Source organism: Balaenoptera physalus, assembly GCF_965194825.1.
Source record: "Balaenoptera physalus genome assembly, chromosome: 7".
Taxonomy (NCBI): domain Eukaryota; kingdom Metazoa; phylum Chordata; class Mammalia; order Artiodactyla; family Balaenopteridae; genus Balaenoptera; species Balaenoptera physalus.
Genome location: NC_138886.1, coordinates 36734585 through 36758153, shown reverse-complemented (window position 1 = coordinate 36758153; position 23569 = coordinate 36734585). Strand labels below are relative to the sequence as shown.

Below are 23569 nucleotides of genomic sequence, written 5' to 3'. Positions count from 1 at the left end.
ACTTATTTTAGGCTTTACATATTATTTTAAAAGGAAGGTGAGGGGCATAACAAGAAGAAGCTCCTGCTACAATTTCCCGGAAATGCCTGGATCTGGGATTCCCGCTTCACGTTCCTCGCTGTGTTAGCAAAGCAGGTGAGTGTGGGCTTTGAGGTGAGTCAGAGCAACCAGGGCCCATGTCCCAGACCTGCCACTTGCTAAGTGTTTTCTCAGCCTCAGCTTCCTTACCTGTGGAGATAAGAATAGTATTTCCTCATGGGGTGATTTTGAGGATCCAGTGAAAGCTCTTAGCACAGAGCTTGGCACATGGTAAGTATTCAGTCAGTGGCAGCTGATATTATTACTATCATTATGTTCCCTTCCCCAAGCAGATATTCTGGTTCTTTGCATGTTTAAAAAAAAGTTCATGAGAAGAGTCAACATGCTAGATGGATTCTCCTTACCTCCTACCTATTGGCCCAGTGGCATTAGTGCAGGCAGGTGGCTGAAGCAGCTGCCCCATGAGGTGACGACCTGAGGCTTGGGAGAGCAGAGCAAGGGAATACTGAGTTCATTACCAGCAGACACACTGTGCTGGGATGGGCCGGTGAGAGGCCCTGAGGCCCAGCCTCCTGGTCCCTTGCCATGTAGACAGGTCACGTGCTCCTTGCCTTTGGGGACCTCTCAGTCCCTGCCCAATTTAAAGTTCAAACTCTGCAACTACACAAGTTTGCACATTTGGCAGCTATGGGGCTTCAGAGACCTCAGATTCCCTGTGCTTCTCCAGGAGGGCCTGGCTGGGTGAGGAGGGCACAGGAGAGACACTGGACAGAGAATCTGAAGACCAGGTCTCATTCCAGCCCTGCCCCTTGGACCTGAGGCTCGGGCGCTGTGACCCCTGCCCTTGGCCTGGGCGTCCTGGGCTGGGAAATGGGGTGTCTCCTTCCAGGAGTGCTGTGGGGACCTGCACTCATGAAAGGTTAAGGAAAGTGAATTGCTGTGCAGGGTGAGACCCCGAGCCCTTGTGAGGGACCATGAAGTCAGGGGTTGAGCCAGGTGCATGAGTTTCTGCAGGTTCCCCTTTCCATTTCCCTTCCCATGTCCTTCTCTTTCCTTCACAATAAAGAATGGCAACTTGACACAGTTTAGGGACTAAAAAACAGCCTTAGATAATGCAGCAGCAGTTGCAGATTTTCCCATTATACTATGATTTGTCTCTTGGAATTTTCTTTTTTGTCAAGGACACAGGTCAAAATATATATTGGAAGATTGTCCCCACTTATTTTCCAGCTGCTTGGGAACGGGGCTGTCTTGCCACCCGTGGTTGCCCGCAAATGCGTCCTAACAAGCTCATCGCCGCCCTCCCACCCCTCCAGCCTGATTCTTTCATCTTCCCCGTAACTCAGGGTTTCTTTCAGGGTGGAGCGCGATCCACCCAAATAAGCCAGAAGCCCGGGGAACCAACCCACAGTCACCCCTCCCTCAGCCACCTCTGCAATCAGCTGAATGTCCCCAAGGTTTCTCAGCTCCGCCCTCTCTGCCTGACTGCCCACCTGGGTCAGGCCCCAGGCACCCATGGGTGCCTGGGTTATGGCACCAGCTTCCACGCTTCCTGCCCTCAGCCCGGGGCCCTTCTCGTCTGTGCTCTACTCTGGAGCCACATGATCTTCCATTTCTCAAAAACAATATTATTTTTAAGTTCAAAGTGATGTTCATTTTAGAAGTATTGGACAATATTGGAAAGAATAATTAAGAAAACAATATTTATCTGTAACCCCATCAGCCAAAGGAAACGACTATTAGTTCACATTTTGTCTTAATTTTCCAGAATTTTCTACATACATACTTATTCATATATCCATAAGAAAAATACCTTTAAAGAATTAGGATTATAATATGTTCTGGCTTTTTCTGTTAATTACAGTGTGAGAATTTCCCATCATCAAATATCCTTCAGAAAATAGGATTTCTAATGGCTGTGTCACAGTCTGTCATTGGGCTCCACCAGGATTTATTTAAACATTCTGCTATGCTTGGACATTAAGATACTTACAATTTTTTTGTTACCATAAATAACTCTGTGATTAATATCCATATATATATATATATATACTTATACATAAATCTTTGCACCTCTAATAATTTTCTCAGACTAATTCCTAGAAGTAGAGGTGTTGTGTCAGAAGGTCTGACGTTTTTAAGTCTCTTGATTCATACCCACAGCTTACTTGGCAGGAAGGTCATATTAATTTCTTCCCGCCCCCACCAGCAGTGTATGACATTACCTACTTCATTGCACCGTAGTTAACAATAGACGTTAAAAACAATTCTTCGACAATTTCATGGGTGAAGAAAGGTATCTAATCAGTGACCTTTCTAAAGGTATCGATAAGTATGATTTTAAACCCAAATGCCCACAGGATAAAGTCCTAACCCCTGTCATGGCATCGAAGGCCTAGCAGAAGGTCTTAGTGGCAGCGGTCACTCTGGCTTGGTCAGGCTGTGAGCTGCGGGGCTGTGCTTCCCTCCTCTGTGCCTCTGTTCTGACCAACCAAGGAAACAGGAAGAGGGACTGGAGGGGAACTGAGGGCTCAAGCAAGGAATGTGCTTACCTGCAGCCAGGGGGCAGGAGAGCTGGCCTGCTGCTTGAGACCAAGCTCAGCTCTCCCATCACATGGACGGTGACACTGAGGCCAGAGGGGGCAGGGAATGGAGATGTTCTCTGAATGTGAGTCCATTTCCTCTGTGTGTTCACTGAGCTCTCAGAGAGGAAAGCTGGGAAAAGGCTGAGCACCAGGAAGAGGTAGCTATGGCAGGGTCTTAGTGGGTGGGCTGAAGACAGTTAGAACAGAGTCTCCCCAAGGCCAGGTGAGGCCTGGATGCCGGGCAGGGAGGCCCCGGAAGCTACTGCTGCTAAAAGAGAGACAGGGGACTCCAGGCCCTAAGCTGCTTGGAGTGATTGGTATCCCGGTGGCTGGGCAGGTCTGGAAACCTTGGATGCTGGGACTCATCCAAGTGACTGCCTCTACTGTCACTTCCCAAGGCACTAGGTCATGCCTGTCATCTGTGAGCTCCATCTCAGCTCTGCTCAGATTTGGGAAGGACCCCAGGCTCTGCCATTGTCACCCCTACATCGATGTGTTTTCTATTTATCTAAGAGGTCTATTTATTTATTTAAGGGCCTGGGGTTGGGCCGGGCTGGACCTTGGGACAGAGTGGAGTCCGATACTACCTGCTCTTACAGTAACACTGAAAATAAAGCAGGAGGAGCACAGTGAGAGGTGCAGAGTGGGGAGGCTTCCTGGCAGAGGTGGCATTCAAGATGGGCCTTGAGATGGGGGCAGGGATAAGTTAGGAGTGTGGAATTAACAGATACACATTACTATTATATATAAAGCAGAAAAACAAGAACCTCCTGTATATCACATGCGACTATATTTAAAAAATAAAAAGATGGGCCTTGAGGGTCAGGCAGTCCTTTTACGCGTGGAGCTGCGTGCTGGATGGAGGCTGCCTTGTGGAAAGAACCAGCAAGGGCACAGAGCTGGGCAGTGCTGGGCAACACTGAGGCTCACGCCCGGCTGGTGTGTGCGGCTGACAGGAGGAGGCTGTGGGGCACAGGACGGGGAGGGGGTTTAGTCAGGGCCAGCTTGTGGGGTCCTCGAATGCCCCACTGAAGACCTCACAGTTCATCCTGAGAGCTCTGGGGAGCCATCCAGGGGTTTCAGTCAGGAGAGTGACAGGATCACATGTACTTTTCAAAAAGATCCCTCTGGATGCCCCTTGGAGGAGAGATTGGGAGGAACAAGACTGAAATCCTAAGGCCAGACAGGAGGCTGGTGTAAAGATGCAGGCAGTGATGCTGAGAGCGCCCCATGGCTCTGCCGTGGGGAGGAGCTGAGGGGTGATTGTGAGCTCCTCTGTGGCAGGATCAGTGGGACTTGGTGCTACGTTTCTGGGCTGGAGATTCCAGACCTGCAGCCCTCACTGTAGGCTAATGAAGGCCTGGCCTGCTAGCCTGCAGAGCCCCGGCCTCCCTCACCTGGAGGTCCATCTCCTGCCCCACACCTTCCTGGCGGCCTCCTTCACTTCCTTGTTCCTCAGGCTGTAGATGACGGGGTTCAGCATGGGCGGGACCACAGCATAGAGGACCGTGGAGACCTCATCAGAGATGCGGGCCTCCTTGCTCCTGGGTTTCATGTACATGAAGATGACGGTGCCATAGAAAAGCAGCACCACAGCCAGGTGCGCCGAGCAGGTGGAGAAGGCTTTGTGGCGTCCAGCGGTTGAGGGCACCCTCAGGATGGTGGCCAGGATAAGCATGTAGGACAGGCAGATGAACGCCAGGGGCACGGGCAGCAGCAGGATGGCACCCACCCACAGGAAGACCTCGTTGACTGACGCATCACCGCACGCCAGCTTCAGGACTGCCAGGATTTCGCAGATGAAGTGATTGACCACACGGTGGCCACAGAAGGGCAGCCTCATGGCGATGACTGTCTCAGTCACTGACTTGAAGAAACAGAGTACCCAGGCCGCTCCCGCCAGCAGCAAGCAGAGCCGGTGGGTCATCAGCACAGGGTACCTGAGTGGCCAGCAGATGGCCAGGTAGCGATCATAGGCCATGATGGCGAGCAGCAGACACTCTGTGGAGCCCGTGGACAGGCTCAGACACATCTGCATCGCACAGCCAAGAAAGGAGATGGTCTTCTGGGCTGACAGGAGGTGGACCAGCATCAGGGGCACAAAGGTGGACGTGTAGCAGATATCCAGGATGGAGAGGTTGCCCAGGAAGAAGTACATGGGCGTGTGCAGGTGGACGTCCAGCACGCTCACTGCCACGATGGCTGTATTCCCCAGCAGGGTCACCAGGTACATGGCTGAGCACAGAGGGAAGAGCAGGTGCTCCAAGGCAGGGTAGCCCGAAAATCCTTTCAGAAAGAACTCAGAGACCTCTGTCCTGTTGACCAGCTCCATACTGCAGGGCCCTGGGGGGCACAGCTGGGAGGCAGGAAAGAGGGTGCAGGGTGGCGGGGAGCCCACAGAGTCTCTTTAGGGATGAGGTGTATTGCTAGGGTCTTTTCCAGCTCTGACACACTCTCTCTCTGCGACTTTGGGCAGTCCCCATTCTTCTAGGCTGCGATTTATCCATGTGAAAAATGAGGATTGATGTGGATCAGAATTTCCCTAAGAGTCTTAATGGAAATGTTAGTAGGCAATCTGAAAAATCAATTTGAAACAAGATTGGGTGAATCAAAAGTAAATAATATACTGCAGGACTTCTCAGAGCCTTTAATGCCCCACTGTGATTTGTGACTTTCTGAAAGCAGTGTAGAGTATGTAATTCCCAAACTTATTTGACCATAGATCCTCCTTTTACAGAACACCCATTAACCTCCTGCAAATAAGTATTCTACCAACATAGTCTGGGAAGCAATGGGCTGGATCAAAGGTCCTCAGATCTTAGAATCACTTGGAAAGTTTGTTAAAACACAGATTTCTGGGCTCTATCCCCAGAGTTTCTAACTCATTAGGTCTGAGTGATGCTGCTGCTGTTGGCCAAGGGACCACACTTTGAGAATCACTGGGCTAGGTGGTCTCTGAGGGTCCTCCTGGCTTTCAGGAAGCCTCTGAGCTACTTTACACTGTTCCCACTGTTGGGGATGCCCTTCTTTCTCCCTCAGCCTGCAGAAATCTGACTTGTCTCTGCAGGTCAGCTCTGGTCTCCATGCATGAAGCACACCTTGTGCCTCGCACTGGAGGGGCTCCTGGGCCCTGAGCCTACCAGAGCGCTTGTCCACCTGTCCCCCCATAGGGCCTGCTTCATCAGCTACTGTGTGTGGACTGACCTCCAGAATCTGCCTCCATCGTGTGTTTTTGAGCGAAAATTTGATAGATCTTTTGGCCCTGCCTCAAACCTCCTATTTTCTCTGAACCTGAGCCAGGGCTGCTTTGACTTCATGCACTCCTAGGCATCAGCGTGGAATATTCCCTGAGAGGTCAACTCGTTGGAGCTCCCATTGTGCAGGTAGGGAAACTGAGGCCACACAGCAGATCCCTGGCAAGGCGAGTCTAGAATCCAATCCTCCCAACAGCATGACAGCTGCACCATGCTCAGAGCAGATATTTGCCTCTGTTAAACCCCAAATCTTGGTTGGTCTTTTACCACACTGGATGGACGTCTTTCTCCCAAGTCCCCACCCTGCCCCTAATCTTCTCACCAGCTAAGGAGCATGACTTAACCTTTCCTTGGTGTTTTCGGGCACTTGGCACTATGTCACTAAACCCTGGGATGCACCGCCCAAGCCTGGGTCTGGGTTAAGCTCCAATTCCTGTCAACGCCTCCCTTGTAGCAGACGATTTCCTTCTCTTAGTCCTCCCATTTTTCAGAATCAAGAAGTGATTGGGTTCCTACCATATGCCAGGCATTGTGCTAGGCATTAGGGGAACGAATGAGAACACGTGTGCCCCCAGGCCACTGGATCCCAAACATTCCCAGGCAGAACTCCTCTCCAGTTCCCACCCGAGCCTCATCCTGCTTCTGTTTGCGCGCCTCTAGTGACAGGAAGCGCATTACTCCCTTAGACATAACTTCTCTTCTTTTCTTTGTGCCTTCAGGCCACTTGAAGGGTCACAAAATCCTTCCTGATATTGAGTCTCTCTGGGTAACCCTGGGCCTCCACCACCCCGCGAGGCCCAGGCTGGGGGGCCCCTGTGGACGCTCCTCTCACACATACGAATGCAGGGTCCCGAGCTTTGGTCCCTACCTCAGGGGCTGAGGGGCCTTTTCTGCAGCAAGGAGAGCTCCGACCTTGCCCCAGGTCCACAGATAGGAGGTCTTGCCTCACTTTGACTGTGTCTAGAGACGTCGTGGGTTCGGGGAGTGTGAGCTGTGAGCTCCCTTCAAGTTTCGGCCAGGAAACTCTGAGGCTGGCTTCCTGGAGAGGCACCCTCCCTGGACAGAGTATCAGTAGCAGCAGGCGCTGTGCCAGGGCTGGGGCAGGCCAGAGCCGCCTCTTTGCACGGTTCCATGTACCACATAATTTGTCCCCTACAGTCACTGGCAAACATCTGCAGTGATCGTCTACCTGTCCGAGTATATATACACCCACGCAGGTCCCCACAAACGCACCCACCTGTCTGTGCGTACACACGCCTGCGTGGCAGCCAGGCACACACATTCTCCTGTGAGTATATACGCCACACCAGGCTCGTGTGTGTATGTGTACGGTCATTGGCTTGAGCGTATGTACCTGTGCAGCAGACACTCACTCTTGCTCTCTCTTTCTCACACACACACACACATGCACACACCCCGTTAGTGCAGACCCTCGGACCTGTGGCCAGGGCTTCAGAGGACCAGGCAGGACGACTTCCCCCGGGAGGAGGTGTGTGGAGACCAGGCAGGGGCCGTGGAGGTATCACTAGAGAAGCAGCAGCCCGGAGGGTGGGAGCAAACTCTGCCTGGGGATGAACCAGGAGGACAAAGAAAGCTCAGAGCAGGGACATGGTCACCAGACCTGCTCAGTGCCTTGTCTGCCTTCTGGCCTGAGTGCTGAAAATCTGAGAATCTGAGCCTCCTGCTGTGCCTTCTCTCCTCTGGCTGGGGCTTGCGGGGGGGTAGGGGGGTGGGGCAGTGGGGATGGGGGAGTGCGGGTGTGGGGGGTGGGGAGTTGCAGGAAGCGGGGAGGAGGAGGGATGTGGCTGCAGGCTGTGGGACAGACTCTGGTTCCCAAAGCAGGGCCAGGAAGCTTCGTCTGCAGAGCCCACGGTGTCCTTCCTGCCTTCAGATCTCTTCTGGCCAAATGCCATCTGAAAACTAGTTCAAATGCTACCTCTCCCGGGGAGCCTTCCTTTATCCTCTCCCAGGCCACCTGAGCCCTCTGTCCTTTGTGGATCAGGGCCCTGTGTTTGCACCTCCAGAATGGTGCTCACCTCTCTCACCCACTTCCTGCCTGTTGCCTACCCCAGCCAGCCCACAGGGATGCCACCCCTCTCCCCTCCTCACCCAGATTCTGAAGGCCAAGTTGAAGGCCCCAGCCTGGCCACAGACAACTTCTTCCTGACTTGCTGCCACTTCCTGGGGCTAAGACAAATTGGGAGTGAGCAACTGGCTGCCAGATACGAGCTGTTCCTAGCCTGGATGACACATGGCCGAGCTGGGAGGGGTCTTGCAGGTCAGCAAGGCCACTCCCTTGTTATATATGGGGGAAGTGAAGCTCAGAGAGGGAAAGAGGCTTGCCCAGCACTGCACAGTGAATTAGAGGGGGAAGCCAAGGCTCCAGGAATTCCCCTGGGGCTCCTGACTCCCAGCCCCTTCCTCTGCCCCCATTTCCCCATTTTTTCACTTACCTTCAGGCTCTTCCAGATCCATGTCCCTTGTTCCCTGGAAAAAGTTGCAGAGACCAGGAACCTTCTCTGGCTGAAACTAGGAGAAAACAGGTCAAAGAAGCAGGTCTGAGCCTCCTCTATCCAGGGAACCCCGGTGGGCAGGACCCGGAGTTTCACACTGACTCAGCTTTCCAAACTAAGAAGACATGCCTAGGCTTTTGTAGAACTCAGCGAAGTGTTTGCAACTTGATAGACTAACGTGGAGCTTTTAGAATTTGGTGGAGGTAGACAAAGTACTTAGAATTCAGCGGAGTTCTTTGAAATGTGTCAGGTTTGGTAGAATTAGGAAATTCTGGTGGGCTCAAGGCTGAACAGGGTGCCCGATAGTTTACTATGGGCAGCCAGGGACTGCCCGGCCTGGGCAGCTCCCAGCTCCATGCCAGCTGACAGCCTCCCAGGAAGCAGGCACCTTTCAAAGCTCCCTGTGCCAAGGGACTACACCATCCCCAAGGCAATTTAGAGGGAGAAGAGGAAATGCGCCCAGCTTAGAAACTTTGGGGTGCTTCAGGGATGATGTCCCAAAGACCCAATTACACAGAGTCTACTTAGAAATCTTAATTGGTGTGGAAAAGTTGGAGAAGGTGGCTCAGGGCCAGGGATCCACCCTCACAGGTCAGTCCCCAGCCAGTGCGGGCCGAGAATGTTTACAGGATCAATACATGAATGAATGGATGGATGCACAATTAAATCAATGCATAAGCAATTCTCGGTGAATACATTTAAAGAGAAAGGAATGAGTGAGTGAACAAATGATAGGCAGGGTTGCTTTCCAGGAGGGTTAGAGGTTTTGGTTCAACTCTCATAGGGATCTTAAGAAAATGCAAAATCTGGAAAGAGTGTAACAGGGGAGGGAACTGGAGGGAGAGACAAAGAGAATTACAGAAGAGCAGAGCAGGGGCATCCTCACAGGCCATCCTGACCAACCCTCAGTGTATGGACAGGAAAACTGCCCTAGAGAGTGAGGCAGCTGCCTCAGGTCATCTAATGAGGCAGAGGCATGGCCCTGGATTTGTCTGCACTTGAATTGTTTGTCCCTCAGTCAATGCAAAGCAGGTCACCCCAGGTCAGTTAGTGATTGGGTGCCTCTCACCTCCACCCACCCCTTTTCCCAGCCCTCAAAACAGTCATCGTGGTGGTTTCTGCTTGAGGTTCCTTCTAGTTTTCTGACTCCACGCCTCTGAGGGCTTAAGGACATCTTTATCAAATAGGATAATTTTTATTTTGAAACTGGGTATTGTCGTTGCTGTTGGAATTTTAACTATTTTAAAATTAAAAGTAATTTTATTAGCTTTTTATTTATTTGTACAAATTGTACATATAGAACATTCTCGTAAAAAATAGAAAGAATGCAGAAGTATATAGTGTTAAAGTGACACTCCGTTTTCATGTCCCCTCCTCCCCACTCCCCAAAGGTGACCAGTGTTATTAGTTTTATGTATGTCTATCAGGTACTTTTCTGGTCTTTTATATCTGCATATCTACACATAGAAATAGATTTTGTGATCATGTGTAAGGTTGGCTTTTTAGCAGGCTCTTTTGTTGCAGTCTTACTGAAGATAAGTGATATCCAACTGCACACATTTAAATCATATAATTTGATAAATTTTAACATATGTATACAGTCATGAAACCATCACCACAATCAAGATTGTGAGTTTATCTGTCATCCCCAAAGTTTCCTCACGCCCCTTGGTAATCCATTCCTCCCTCCCCCAAAAAGGCCATCATTGACCTGCTTTCTGTAAATATAGATCACTTGAATTTTCTAGCATTTTACATACATGGGATTATACAGAATGTACTCTCTTAAAATATGGCTTCCTTTAAAAAAAAATGGCTTCCTTTACTCAGTGTAATTATTTTGAGGGTCATTCATGTTGTGTGTATCAATAGCTCTTTTCCAAAATAACATCTTTATTGAGCTATAATTCAAATGTCATACCGTTTCCCCATTTAAAGTGTACAATTCAATAGTTTTTATTATGTTTACAGAGTTGTGCAACCATCATCACAATCAGTTTTAGCACATTTTTATCACTTCCAAGAGAAACTCTGTACCCGTTAACAGTGACTCTCCGTTTCCCCTCAAGCTTCCTCTGGCCCTAGGCAACCACTAATCTACTTTCTCTCTCTATAATTCTATTCTGGTCATTTTATATAAATGGAATCATATGATATGTGTCCCTTCGTGACTGGTTTCTTTCACATAGCATAATGTTTTTAAGGTTGACCTATATTGTAGCATGTATCAGTACTGAATTTCTCTTAATTCCTAGATAAAATTCCACGTTATGTATGTCTTTTTCCATTTGGGCTGCTGTAACAGAATACCATAGACTGGGAAGCTTAATAAAGAACAGAAATTAATTTTTCATAGTTTTAGAGGCTGGGAAGTTTAAAATCAAGGCTCAGGTAGATTTGGTGTCTGGTGAGAGCCCACTTCCTGGTTCTTGGACTACCGTGTTCTAGCTGTGTCCTCACATGGCAGAAGGGGTGAGGGAGCTCTCTGGGGTCTATTTAATTTAATTTAATTTAATTTAAATTAAATGTTATTTTTTGGCATTCTCTTATTTTCTTGGCGTTCTTGTTTTAAAAATTTATTTGATTGAAGTATAGTTGATTTACAATGTTGTGTTAATTTCTACCGTATAGCAAAGTTGTGTTAGTGTCTGGTGTACAGCAAAGTGATTCAGTTATACATATATATAATAGTTTGCATCTGCTAATCCCAAGCTCCCACTCCATCCCTACCGCTCCCTCTCTTTGCAACCACAAGTCTGTTCTCTATGTCTGTGAGTCTGTTTCTGTTTTGAAGATAAGTTCATTTGTGTCATATTTTAGATTCCACGTGTAAGTGATATTATATGGTGTTTGTCTTTCTGGCTTACTTCTCTTAGTATGATAATCTCTAGGTCCATCCATGTTGCTGCAAATGGCATTATTTCATTCTTTTTTATGGCTGAGTAGTATTCCATTACATATATGTACCATATCTTCTTTATCCAATCATCTGTCAGTGGACATTTGGGTTATTTCCATATCTTGGCTATTGTAAATTGTGCTACAATGAACATTGGAATCTTTTTGAATTATAGTTTTTTCCAGATACGTGCCCAGGAGTGGGATTGCAGGATCATATGGCAGCTCTGTTTTTAGTTTTTTGAGGACCCTCCATACTGTTTTCCATAGTGGCTGCACCAGTTTACATTTCTGGGGTCTATTTTATAAGGGCACTAATCCCATTCATGAGGGCTCAACCCTTATGACTTAATCATCTCCCAAATGCCCCACCTCCTAATATCACATTAGGGATTAGGATTTCAACATATGAATATTTGGGGGACACAAACATTGTCTATGGCAATGGATATTTTAATTTATGCATTCATCATTTGATGGACATTTGAGTTTCCACTTTTTGACTGTTACGGATAATACTGCTATGAACGTTCATGTACAAGTTTTTGTGTGGACATATGTTTTCATTTCCCTTGGGTACATACCTAAGAGTGGAATTGCTGGGTCATATGATAACTCTATGCTTAACCTTTTGAGGAATTACCAGACTGTTTTCCAAAATGGCTGCACCATTTCACATTCCATCAGCAATGTATGAGGGTTCCAATTTCTCCGAAACCTCACCAACATTTGTTATTATCTGCCTTTTTGGTTATAGCCATCCTAGTGGATGTGATCTCATGGTGGTTTGCATTTTCTTGATGACAAGTGATGCTGAGCATTTTTTGTGAGCTTATTGGCCATTTATATATCTTTTTTGGAGAAATGGTTATTCAGATCCTTTGCTCATTTTAAAATTGGGTTATTTGTCTTTGCATTATTGTCCACTGTTTTCAAGAGCACGTTTAGGATTAACTTCTCCTCACTGTTTCAAATAGCGTCAGTTCCTTTGAGGGAGAGCTTTGGAATATTCTCTTCTTATAGACTGCCTCTTCCCCTGAACTAAGTCTCTGAGCCACTGCTGGGTGAGGGGTAGTAGCCTCTGGTCTTCTCAACTTGTCTCTCCCAGTGCCCTGAAAGCTGGGGTGGGTGAGATAGGAGCAAGTATTCTCTGGCTGCTGCATCTGGGGTAGAGCCTCCACCCTATGAGTGGAGACTCAGGGGAGGAAGGGAGCCCCCAATTTCTCAGCTGCACTAACCATAAATTTAGCCTCTGTGACTCAGAGTTGGAGGGGATGAGACCTACTGGTGGCCTGCCTGCCCCATGATAAATGTTTTCTGTGCATTTTGAAAAAATGTGTATCCTGCTGTTATCGGGTAAAGTGTTCTATAAATATCAGTTATGTCAATTTGGTTGAGAGTGTTGTTCAAATCTTCTGTATTTTTACTCATTTTCTCTCTACTTGTTTTTTCAATTATTGACGGAGAGGTGATGAAATCTATGGCTGCAGTCAGAGATTTGTCTATTTCTTCTTCTCTTTGTCAGTTTTTGCTTCATGTAGTTTGAAGCTCTGTCATTAGATACAGGAACTTTTACTATTGTTACATCTTCTTGATGAATTGACCCCTTTGTCATTTTCAAATGATCCTCTTTATCACTGTTAATATTCTTTAAAATCTACTTCATATGCTATTACTATAGATTTGGGTCTTTAAAAATTTAATCTGACAACCTCTGCCTTTTAATTGGGTTGTTTACACCATTTACATTTAAAATGACTATGGAAGATGCAGAGAACAAACGCATGGATACCAAGGGGGAAAAGAGGGGTTGGGATGAATTGGGAGATTGGGATTGACGTACATACACTAATATGTATAAAATAGATAACTAATGAGAACCTGCTGTATAGCACAGGGAACTCCACTGTACAGTAGAAACTAACACAACATTGCAAAACAACTATACTCCAGTTAAAAAAAAATAAAATGACTATGGATATGGTTGGGTTTAAATCTTCCATCTTGCTGTTTATTTTCTATTGCCCCACCTGTTATTTTTTTCCATTTTTAATTTTGTTCTGTATTCTTTTGGATTAATTGAGTATTCGTTATGATTTCATTTTATCACCTGTATTGGTATACTAGTTATTTATTTTTAGTGGTTGCTTTAAGTATAACCTATCAGTTTACCTTTAATTAATATTGTACCTCTTCACCAACAGAGTGTAAACCTTTTAACAGTACACTTTTATTTCCCCCCTCTTGGGCTTTGAGCTATTGTTGTCCTATATTTTCATTCCACTTATGTTATATATCCTGTAATACCTTATTGCTTTTGCTTCAAATAGTCAACTATTTTTAAAAGAAGTTTAAAATTTAGAGAAGAAAGTCTTTTATATTTATTCACATATTTTACACTTCCAGGACTCTTAATTGCTTTGTGTAGATCTAGACTTCTTTCTGGTATCACTTTTCTTTTACCTGAAGGAATTCTTTTAACATTCTTGTAGATGTGGTCTACTGGTAAAGTCTCTCAGCTTTTGTATGTCTGAAAACATTTTTATTTTGCCTTCATTTTTGAGAGGTAGTCTCGCTTAGTATATGATCTGACAGTATTCCCCCCACCCTACTCCATATTTTAAAGATGTTGCACTACTGTCCAGCTTGCATTATTTCTAACAAGAAATCTACCTCCATTCTTATGTTTGTTCCTCTGCATAATGTGTCTTTTTCTTTGGCTGCTTTTAATATTTTTCTTTATCGTTGGTTTTAAGCAATTTGATTATGATATGCCTTGGTGTAGTTGTTTTCATGTTTCTTCTGCTTGAAGCTTGTTGAGATTTTTGGATCTGTGGATTTGTAGTTTTCATCATATTTGAAAATTTTTCAACCATTGTTTTCTCATGTTATTTTTTCTGTCCACCATTCCTTTTCTTGGGATTCCAATTGTACTTATATTAGGGCACTTGAAGTTTTCCCAAAGCTCACTGATGCTCTGCTCTTTCTTTTCTTTTTCTTTTTCTTTTTTTTCAGTTGCACCACACAGCTTGTGGGATCTTAGTCCCCCAACCAGGGATTGAACCCTGGCCTTCGGCAGTGAGATCATGGAGTCCTAACCACTGGACCGCCAGGGAATTCCCAGTTCTTTCTTTTCTTTTTCAGTTTTTTCCCCTCTATGTTTCATTCTAGATAGTTTCTATTGCTGTGTCATCAAGTTTACCAATATTTTCTTCTGTAAGCTCTGGTCTGCCATTAATCCCATCCAATGTATTTTTGTTTTAGAAAAAAAACCTTTAAAATGTTTTAGGTTGGCAGGAGAATTCCAAGATAGTACATAGATTTCCTGTATACCCTTCACCAAGCTTTCTCTAATGTAAACACCTTATATAAATGTAGTGCATCTATGAAAACTAAGAAATTAGTATTTTTGCAACACTATTAATTAAACTAAGGCTTTATTCAAATTTCACCAATTTTTCCACTAATGTCATTTTTCTCTTTCTGGGGCCAATCAAAGGTCCCTGTTGCACTTAGTCATCCAATGTATTTTTTAATCTCAGAAATTGTATTTTTCATCTTTAAAAGTTCTATTTGGGTCTTTTAAAAAAAATTCTGTCTTTCCTTAATGTGTGAAGCTTGCTTTTAAATAAATTACAATATAGACATTTACAGTGTAGACATTTCAATATACTTATTTGTTTCTTTTAAGATGGTACTTAATAGTCTACTGTATAAATATACTAAAGCTTATTTGACCGTTTCCTGTTTTAAACATTTAGGTTATATCCTGTGTTTTTCTTTTGCCATGCAAACAATCTGCAAAGAATATGATTTTATGCAGCTCTTTGACACACATACAGATATTTCTCTAGGATAGCTGTCTTGATAGGGAATTATTGGCTCAAAAGTGTAATTACTTAAATTTTTGAAAGATGCAACCAAATTGCCCTCAGAAATGCTGTCTTTTTTTTTTTTTAACATCTTTATTGGAGTATAATTGCTTTACAATGGTGTGTTAGTTTCTGCTTTATAACAAAGTGAATCAGTTATACATATACATATGTTCCCATATCTCTTCCCTCTTGCATCTCCCTCCCTCTCACCCTCCCCATTCCACCCCTCCAGGTGGTCACAAAGCACCGAGCTGATCTCCCTGTGCTATGTGGTTGCTTCCCACTAGCTATCTATTTTACGTTTGGTGGTGTATATATGTCCATGCCACTCTCTCACTTTGTCCCAGCTTACCCTTCCCCCTCCCTGTATCCTCAAGTCCATTCTCTAGTAGGTCTGCGTCTTTATTCCTGTCTTGCCCCTAGGTTCTTCATGACCTTTTTTTTTGTTTTAGATTCCATATATATGTGTTTGTTAGCATACGGTATTTCTTTTTCTCTTTCTGACTTACTTCACCCTGTATGACAGACTCTAGGTCCATCCACCTCACTACAAATAACTCGATTTCGTTTCTTTTTATGGCTGAGTAATATTCCATTGTATATACGTGTCACATCTTGTTTATCCATTCATCTGTTGATGGACACTTAGGTTGCTTCCATGTCCTGGCTATTGTAAATATAGCTGCAATGAACATTGTGGTACATGTCTCTTTTTGAAATATGGTTTTCTCAGGGTATATGCCCAGTAGAGGGATTGCTGGGTCATATGGTAGTTCTTTTTTTTTTTTTTTAATTAGTTAATTTATTTATTTTTATTTTTGGCTGCATTGGGTCTTCGTTGCTGCACACGGGCTTTCTCTAGTTGCGGCGAGCGGGGGCTACTCTTCATTGCAGTGTGCGGGCTTCTCATTGTCATGCCTTCTCTTGTTGTGGAGCACGGGCTCTAGGGGCGCAGGCTTCAGTAGTGGTAGCACTCGGGCTCAGTACTTGTGGCTCGCGGGCTCTAGAGCGCAGGCTCAGTAGTTGTGGCGCACAGGCTTAGTTGCTCTGCGACATGTGGGATCTTCCTGGGCCAGGGATCGAACACGTGTCCCCTTCATCGGCAGGTGGATTCTTAACCACTGTGCCACCAGGGAAGCCCCATATGGTAGTTCTAATTTTAGTTTTTTAAGGAACCTCCATACTGTTCTCCATAGTGGCTGTATCAATTTACATTCCCACCAACAGTGCAAGAGGGTTTCCTTTTCTCCGCACCCTCTCCAGCATTTATTGTTTGTAGATTTTTTGATGATGGCCATTCTGACTGGTGTGAGATGATATCTCATTGTAGTTTTGATTTGCATTTCTCTAATGATTAATGATGTTGAGCATTCTTCCGTGTGTTTGTTGGCAATCTGTATATCTTCTTTGGAGAAATGTCTGTTTAGGTCTTCTGCCCATTTTTGGAAGAAATGCTGTCTTAATTTAAATCTCCAAGTGTGCAACAGTACTAATTTCTCAATACCCTGACAGATGCTATGTGTTGTCAGCCTTTTATATTTTCTGTTATGATGGATGAAAACGGATACCATATTGTTTTATTTTGCATTTATCTGATTACTAATAAGGTTAGGTATTATTTCATGCTTCAATTTTTGCTGTTAAATTTTTTCCTTTTGTTAATTGTCTTGATATTTTATGCCCATTCTTCTAATTTTGAAGAATACTGATTTTCTAAGAGTCCCTTATGTATTCTCTATGATATTCCTTTGTCTATTATATGTGTGGCAAATATTTCCTGTCATTTGGCCTTTTACAAAAAGGTGCCTTTTTGTTACATAGAAGTTTGTTTATAGTGCCTTTTGTTACATAGAAATTTAATGATTTTGGGTAATTAAATTTCTCTCTCCTTCATTTCTCCAAGGTTTTAAATATATTTTCTTTTCTGTACTTTATTCTAGTACTTTTTAAAAGTTTTGTTTTTTAATTTCACTCATTTTATCTGGATTTATTTATTTATTTATCTATTTATTTATTAGCAAGATAGGGTAAGTTTATTTACTTGCCTCAACAGAATTTATTGTAAAGGTAATCCTTTTCTCAGTATTTAAAAATGCCATCTTTATCAATACTAATTTCTCATATATTTATGAGTCTCTTTCTAGACTCACTGTTATGTTCTAAAGAAATTTTTATTGTCTTTTACTGTCCTCATACACACTATTTTATTTAGTTACTGTAGATTTGTAGAGTATATTGATATCCACTAGGGCAAATTCCCTCTTACTAGCCTTTTCAATAATATCTTGGCTATTCTTTTTATTTATTTATTTTTGGCTGCGTTGAGTCTTCATTGCTGTGCCTGCGCAGGCTTTCTCTAGTTGCAGTGAGCGGGGGCTACTCTTCGTTGCGGTGCGCGGGCTTCTCATTGTGGTGGCTTCTCTTGTTGCGGAGCACGGGCTCTAGGCATGCAGGCTTCAGTAGTTGTGGCACACAGGCTTAGTTGCTCTGCAGCATGTGGGATCTTCCCGGACCAGGGCTTGAACCTGTGTCCCCTGCATTGGCAGGCAGATTCTTAACCACCACACCACCAGGGAAGCCCATCTTGGCTATTGCAAATTTTCTTTTCCAGAAAAATTTTGCAGTCAGCTTGTCAAATTTCATAAAAATTCTTCTGAGATTTTGCCTTTAATTTATTGACTAATTTGGGGGCAGAATTGACATTTTCGTAAAATCAAGATTTCCCATTCAGGAGCATTGTCTTTCCATTAATCCAGGTCTTTTACTATGTCCTGATCACATAGCTCTCTCCTAACATGTTTATGAAGTGCTTTTCATCGAAATATTTACCATGTTGAACTCTCTTTGTATTTCTGGGATAAACCCTTCTTCCTCATGGTGTTTCATTCTTGTCAGTGCAGGATTGATTTGGGGTGAGCTGAAGGGCTCCAGCTCCTGGGCTCCACCTGGTGGGCACTAGGCCATTCTTCAGGACTTTTGGGGATGGGTGTTGGAATAGCCGTGAGGCCCTGTATTCCAGGGCTCAGGCCTAGGCAGATCCCTATGGCAGCAGGATGATAGATCTAGGAATCTGGTAGACATAAAATCTGTGTGCCCCAGCTATGTGGCTCTCTATCCTGCCACCTTGGGCTCTACTAGTTTCTTACTGCTCAGAGACCCTGAGAGAAGAGACCAAATGTGTATTAAAACAGTCTATATTCTCTCAGAATCCAGCAGTCTGTTCACTGACATGTCCTTTCTCTAAGCTTTATATTTATCTTTATGCCGTTTTCGATGAGGATAAACCCTCAAATATAATTTCATTTTTATAAATCTGGATGGCTTTTCATATCAACAGACTTACAAATCAGAAAACTATGTCCCAACTTTGGTCCAGAAAGTAAGCTCTTGAGTCTTTGGCACCAGCCTAGTTTGGAGCACAGAAGTTGTTTAGAGATCTCACTGAGAGTTGTCTAAAATAGAACTTGTGTATGTTTAAATGAAAATAAATTCTTAACAGCGGTGAAAAATCAGTGAGAGTGAAACCACACTCCCTCTTGGGTGGGACTCGAAGCCAGCCAAAACTCAGACTGGGACTCAAACCCATGGGCTTGGACTTGAAACCACCCGCACCTCGGATTGGGGCTTGAACCCACAATACCTGACTTAGGAGGGGACTCAAACCCACTGTCTTTTAATTGAAACCTCTCACCTGATGTCAGGACTTACTGAAGCTCAGGTCTTTTTATCTCAGTGGAGAAAGAATTCAGCCAGAGGCAAAGTGGCAGGCAAAGAGTGAGTTTATTAGCATAGGATGCTTTTGAGAAATGCATGTGGGTGGGCGAGAAGGCTCTGCCCTGAGGACTGAGAGGGCTTTATTTTTATAAACAAAGGAAAAGTGGGAAGGGGGAGAAGACCACCTTCTTTCTTATTTTTGGGCAAATGTCAAGGCTTACATCGCTAGTTCCTCCTTTGTCCTATACGGTTAAACCAGGACTGTCAGGGCACTATTTAAATCATATGTGTATTAGTAAAAGGGTGGTAACATATACTAAAATATGATAATTCATCTCAGGTTTCAGTATAATGTCCCCTTTCACCTATATTTCTGTCTTGACTACATGTAGAAATGCTACTCTTCAAGGACTATTAACTCCCTGACTTCATGTAACAAGATTCAGACCCCATATCTACGGTCTTGTGGTCCCCCCAGTCATCTCCCACCCCCCACCCCCCCACCCCAGTGGCATGAGGGATCTTAGTTCCCTGACCAGGTATTGAACCTGTGCCCCCTGCAGTGGAAGCGTGGAGCCCTAACCACTGGACTGCCAGGGAATTCCCTATTGTCTTGTGTTTTAACTATCAGGGTTTGTGGCTTGAGTGTGTCTGGCGCTTGTAGGCACCTGGTCTTCCTTCAAGGTAGTGTAGATTGTTGCTAGGTTACTGGATGTTTTTTCTTGAGTGGTCATTAGCTTACACCAGTCTCCCAAACTCCCTACAATTCTCTTCCTGTCTTTAATTAGTGGGATTTCTTTTCTTTTCTTTTCTTTTTTAATTTATTTTTTGGCTGCGTTGCGTCTTCATTGCTGTGTGCAGGCTTTCTCTAGTTGTCGTGAGCGGGGGCTACTCTTCGTTGCGGTGCGCGGGCTTCTCATTGCAGTGGCTTCTCTTGTTGTGGAGCATGGGCTCCAGGCGCACGGGCTTCAGTAGTTGTGGCATGCAGGCTCAGTCGTTGTGGCGCATGGGCTTAGATCTTCCCGGACCAGGGATCGAACCCGTGTCCCCTGAATTGGCAGGCGGATTCTTAACCACTGAGCCATCAGGGAAGTCCCCTAGTGGGATTTCTAAACTGACTAATTATCCTACTCAATCCCTATCAAGAGTGCCACCAGCAGACCAGAAATGTGGAGGAATTTCTGAAAAATGGTAAGCAAATGAGGTTAGATTGCTAGAGGAAATCACAGCTAAACAAAGTAAGAAAGGGATTACTGCAATAAAGGGAGTGGTCTGGGGGGCAAGCTCAGCTCAGAGGCAACAGTTACAAGGAGTAGGAGGAAGGGCCTGAGATCACCATCCAGATGACTGGTAGGGACTCTAATTAGCAGCAAGTGGGCAGGTCCAGGTAATGGGCATCAGAGATAGTTGCCCTCAGACTGAGTCAGTAATTGTTAATTCTTGGACGGGAGACTAAGAGGAGTTCATGGAGGAATGGGGGAGCCACCAAGCCCAGATGATATCCTCTCAGTAACACCTCCAGCCCCTACATCATGATTCCTGGAGATGGTAAATGGAAACTGAATCCACAGACAGGCCAATAGGGAATCTTAAATAAGAAGATGAACCTACCATGTGGAATTATATGGTATTTGTCTTTTTGTGACTGGCTTATTTCACTTAGCATAATGCCCTCAAGGTTCATCCATGCTGTAACATAATGTAGAATTTCCTTATTAAGGCTGAATAATATTCCATTGTATGTTTGTACCACATTTTATGTATCCATTCTTTGCTTAATGGACTCTTGGGTTGTTTCCATGTTTTAGCTGTTGTGAATACTGCTGCTATGAACATGGTATACAGATATCTCTTCGAGACCTTGCTTTCATTTTGGGGGGTTATACCCTAGAAATGGAATGCTAGATTGTATGTTAATTCTTTTAAAATTTTTAAAAAAATTATGCTATTTTCCACAGTGGCTGTACCTTTTTATATACCCACCAATAGTGCACAAAGGTTCTAATTTTCTACATCCTCACCAACACTTCTTTTTTTTTTGATAGTAGCCATCCTAATGTGTGCGAGGTGGTATCTCATTGTAGTTTGGATTTTCATTTCCCTAATGATTAGCAATATTGAGCATCTTTTTATGTGCTTACTGGCCATTTGTGTATCTTCTTTGGAGAAATGTCTATTCAAGTACTTTGTCCCTTTTTGGATCAGATTGTGGGTTTGTTGTTGAGTTTTAGAAGTTCTCTATATATTCTGGATATTAATCCCTTATCATATATATAATTTGCAAATATTTTATCACATTCTGTGGGTTGCCTTTTTACATGAATAGTGTCTTTTGATGCACAAAAGTTAAAACTTTGTACAAAGTCTAATTTGTCTATTTTTCTTTTGTTACCTGTGCCCTTGGGGTCATATCTAAGAAATCATTGCCAAATTCAATGTCCTGAAGCTTTTGTCCTATGTTTTCTCCTAAAATTTTTATTGTTTTAGGTCTTACATTTAGGTCCTTGATCCATTTTGAGTTAATTTTTATATATGGTGTTAAGTAAGGGTCCAACTTCATTCTTTTGCATGTGGATATCCAGTTTTCCCAGTACCATTTGTTGAAAAGGCCATCCTTTCCCCATTGAACGGTCTTGGCACTCTTGTCAAAAATCATTTGACCATATATGTGAGGGTTTATTTCGGGGCTCTCTATTCTATTCCATTGGTCCACATATCTGTCTTAATGCCAATACCACACTGTTTTGATCACTGTAACTTTGTAGTAAGTTTTGAAATCAGGAAGTGTGAGTCCCCCAGTTTTGTTCTTTTTCAAGATTGTTTTGGCTATTCAGGGTTCCTTGAGATTCCATATGAATTTTAGGATGAGTTTTTCTATTTCTGCAAAAAAAGTCATTGGGATTTTGGTACGAATTGCATTGAATCTGTAGATTGCTTTGGGTAGTATCAACATTTATACTCTATTAAGTCTTCCAATCCATGAACATGGGAAGTGTTTCCATTTATTTATGTCTTCTTTAGTTTCTGTCAGCAATGTTTTTTAGTTTTTATTGTACAAGTCTTTCACCTCCTTGGTTAATTCCTAAGTATTTTATTTTATTTTTTGATGCTATTGTAAATGGAATTGCTTTTGTAATTTCCTTTCAGATTGTTCAGGGTTCATGTATAGAAATGCAACAGATTTTTGTGTGTTGACTTTGTATCCTGGTACTTTCCTGAGTTCATTTATTAATTCAAACAGCTTTTTTTGTGTGTGGAGTCTTTAGGGTTTTTCTACATATAAGATCATGTCATCTGCAAACAGAGATAATTTTACTTCTTCCTTTTCAGTTTGGATGCCTTTTATTTATTTTTCTTATTATTTTTCTTATTTTCTTATTTCTTTATTTCTATTTCTTACTTCTAATCGCTCTGGCTAGAACTTTCAGTATCATGTTAAATAAAAGTGGTTAAAGCAAGCATCCTTGCCTTGTTACCGATCTTAGAGGAAAAGCTTTCAGTCTTTCACCATTGAGTATGATGTTTACTGTGGGTTTTTCACATGTGATAATTATATTGAAGTAGTTTCCTTCTGTTCCTATTTTGTTGAGTGTTTTTATCATGAAAAGGCATTGAATTTTGTCAAATGCTTTTTCTGCATCAATTGAGATGATCCTGTAGTTTTGACCTTTATTTTGTTGACATGGTGTATTATGCTGATTCATTTTCATATATTGAATAATCCTTGCATTCTAGGAATAAATCTGACTTGGTCATGGTGTATAATTCTTTTAATGTGCTGTTGAATTCAGTTTGCTAGTATTTTTATTGAGGATTTTTGCTTCTATGTTCATCAGAGATATTGGCCTGTAGTTTTCTTTTCTTGTGGTGACTTTGTCTGGCTTTGGTATCAGGGTGATGCTAGTCTCATAAAATGAGTCTCTAAGTGTTCCCTCTTCTTCTATTTTTTTTTTTTTTTTTGGAAGAGATTAAGAAGGATTTGTTTTAATTCTTCTTTGAGTGTTTGGTAGAATTCACTTGTGAAGCCAACTGGACCTGGGCTTTCTTTGTTGGGAGGTTTTTGGTTACTGATTCAGTCTCCTTATTTGTTATTGGTCTGTTCAGGCTTTTTAATTTCTTCTCAATTCAGTTTTGGTAGGTTGTGTGTTTCTAGGAATATATCCATTTCTTCTAGGTTATTCAATTTGTCGTGTATAATCGTTCATAATAACCCCTTATACTCCTTTTTATTTCTGTGTCATCTCTTGTAATGTCTCCTCTTTCATTTCTGATTTTATTTATTTGAGTCTTTTCTTAGTTTTGCTAAGGGTTTGTCAATTTTGCTTATTTTTTAAAACTAACTCTTGGTTTTGTCGATTTTTTCTATTGTTTTTCTATTCTCTACTTGATTTATTTCTGCCTAATCTTCATTATTTTCTTTTTCTGCTAACTTTGGTCTTCCTTTTTCTCATTTTTTAAGTTCATTAAATTTCAGATTTTCTTTTTTTTCTAATATAAATGCTCTTTTCATTTCACTCCACAAGTTTTAATATATACTATTTTTGTTTTTGTCTGGTTCTAAATAATTTCTAATTTTCACTGTTATTACTTCTAGTTATTATAGAAGGATATTTCTTAATTTCCAAGCAAATGGAAATTTTTTGGTAAATCTTCTAATTTTTAAAATTGATCTCAGCTTGATTCTAATTTAA

General features: G+C 43.2%; 1 protein-coding gene across 1 annotated transcript; it reads right to left on the bottom strand.

Moving 5' to 3' along the window:
• Nucleotides 1-128: 128 nt before the first annotated feature.
• On the bottom strand, nucleotides 129-15589 carry LOC309663950 (olfactory receptor 13J1-like). Its single transcript, XM_082468770.1, has 2 exons — nucleotides 8332-15589; nucleotides 129-5199 (listed from the first exon to the last, which is right to left on the bottom strand). Exon 2 carries the CDS (start codon nucleotides 4954-4956, stop codon nucleotides 4018-4020), a length of 939 nt encoding a protein of 312 aa, XP_082324896.1. The 5' UTR covers nucleotides 4957-5199; nucleotides 8332-15589; the 3' UTR covers nucleotides 129-4017.
• Nucleotides 15590-23569: the final 7980 nt, after the last annotated feature.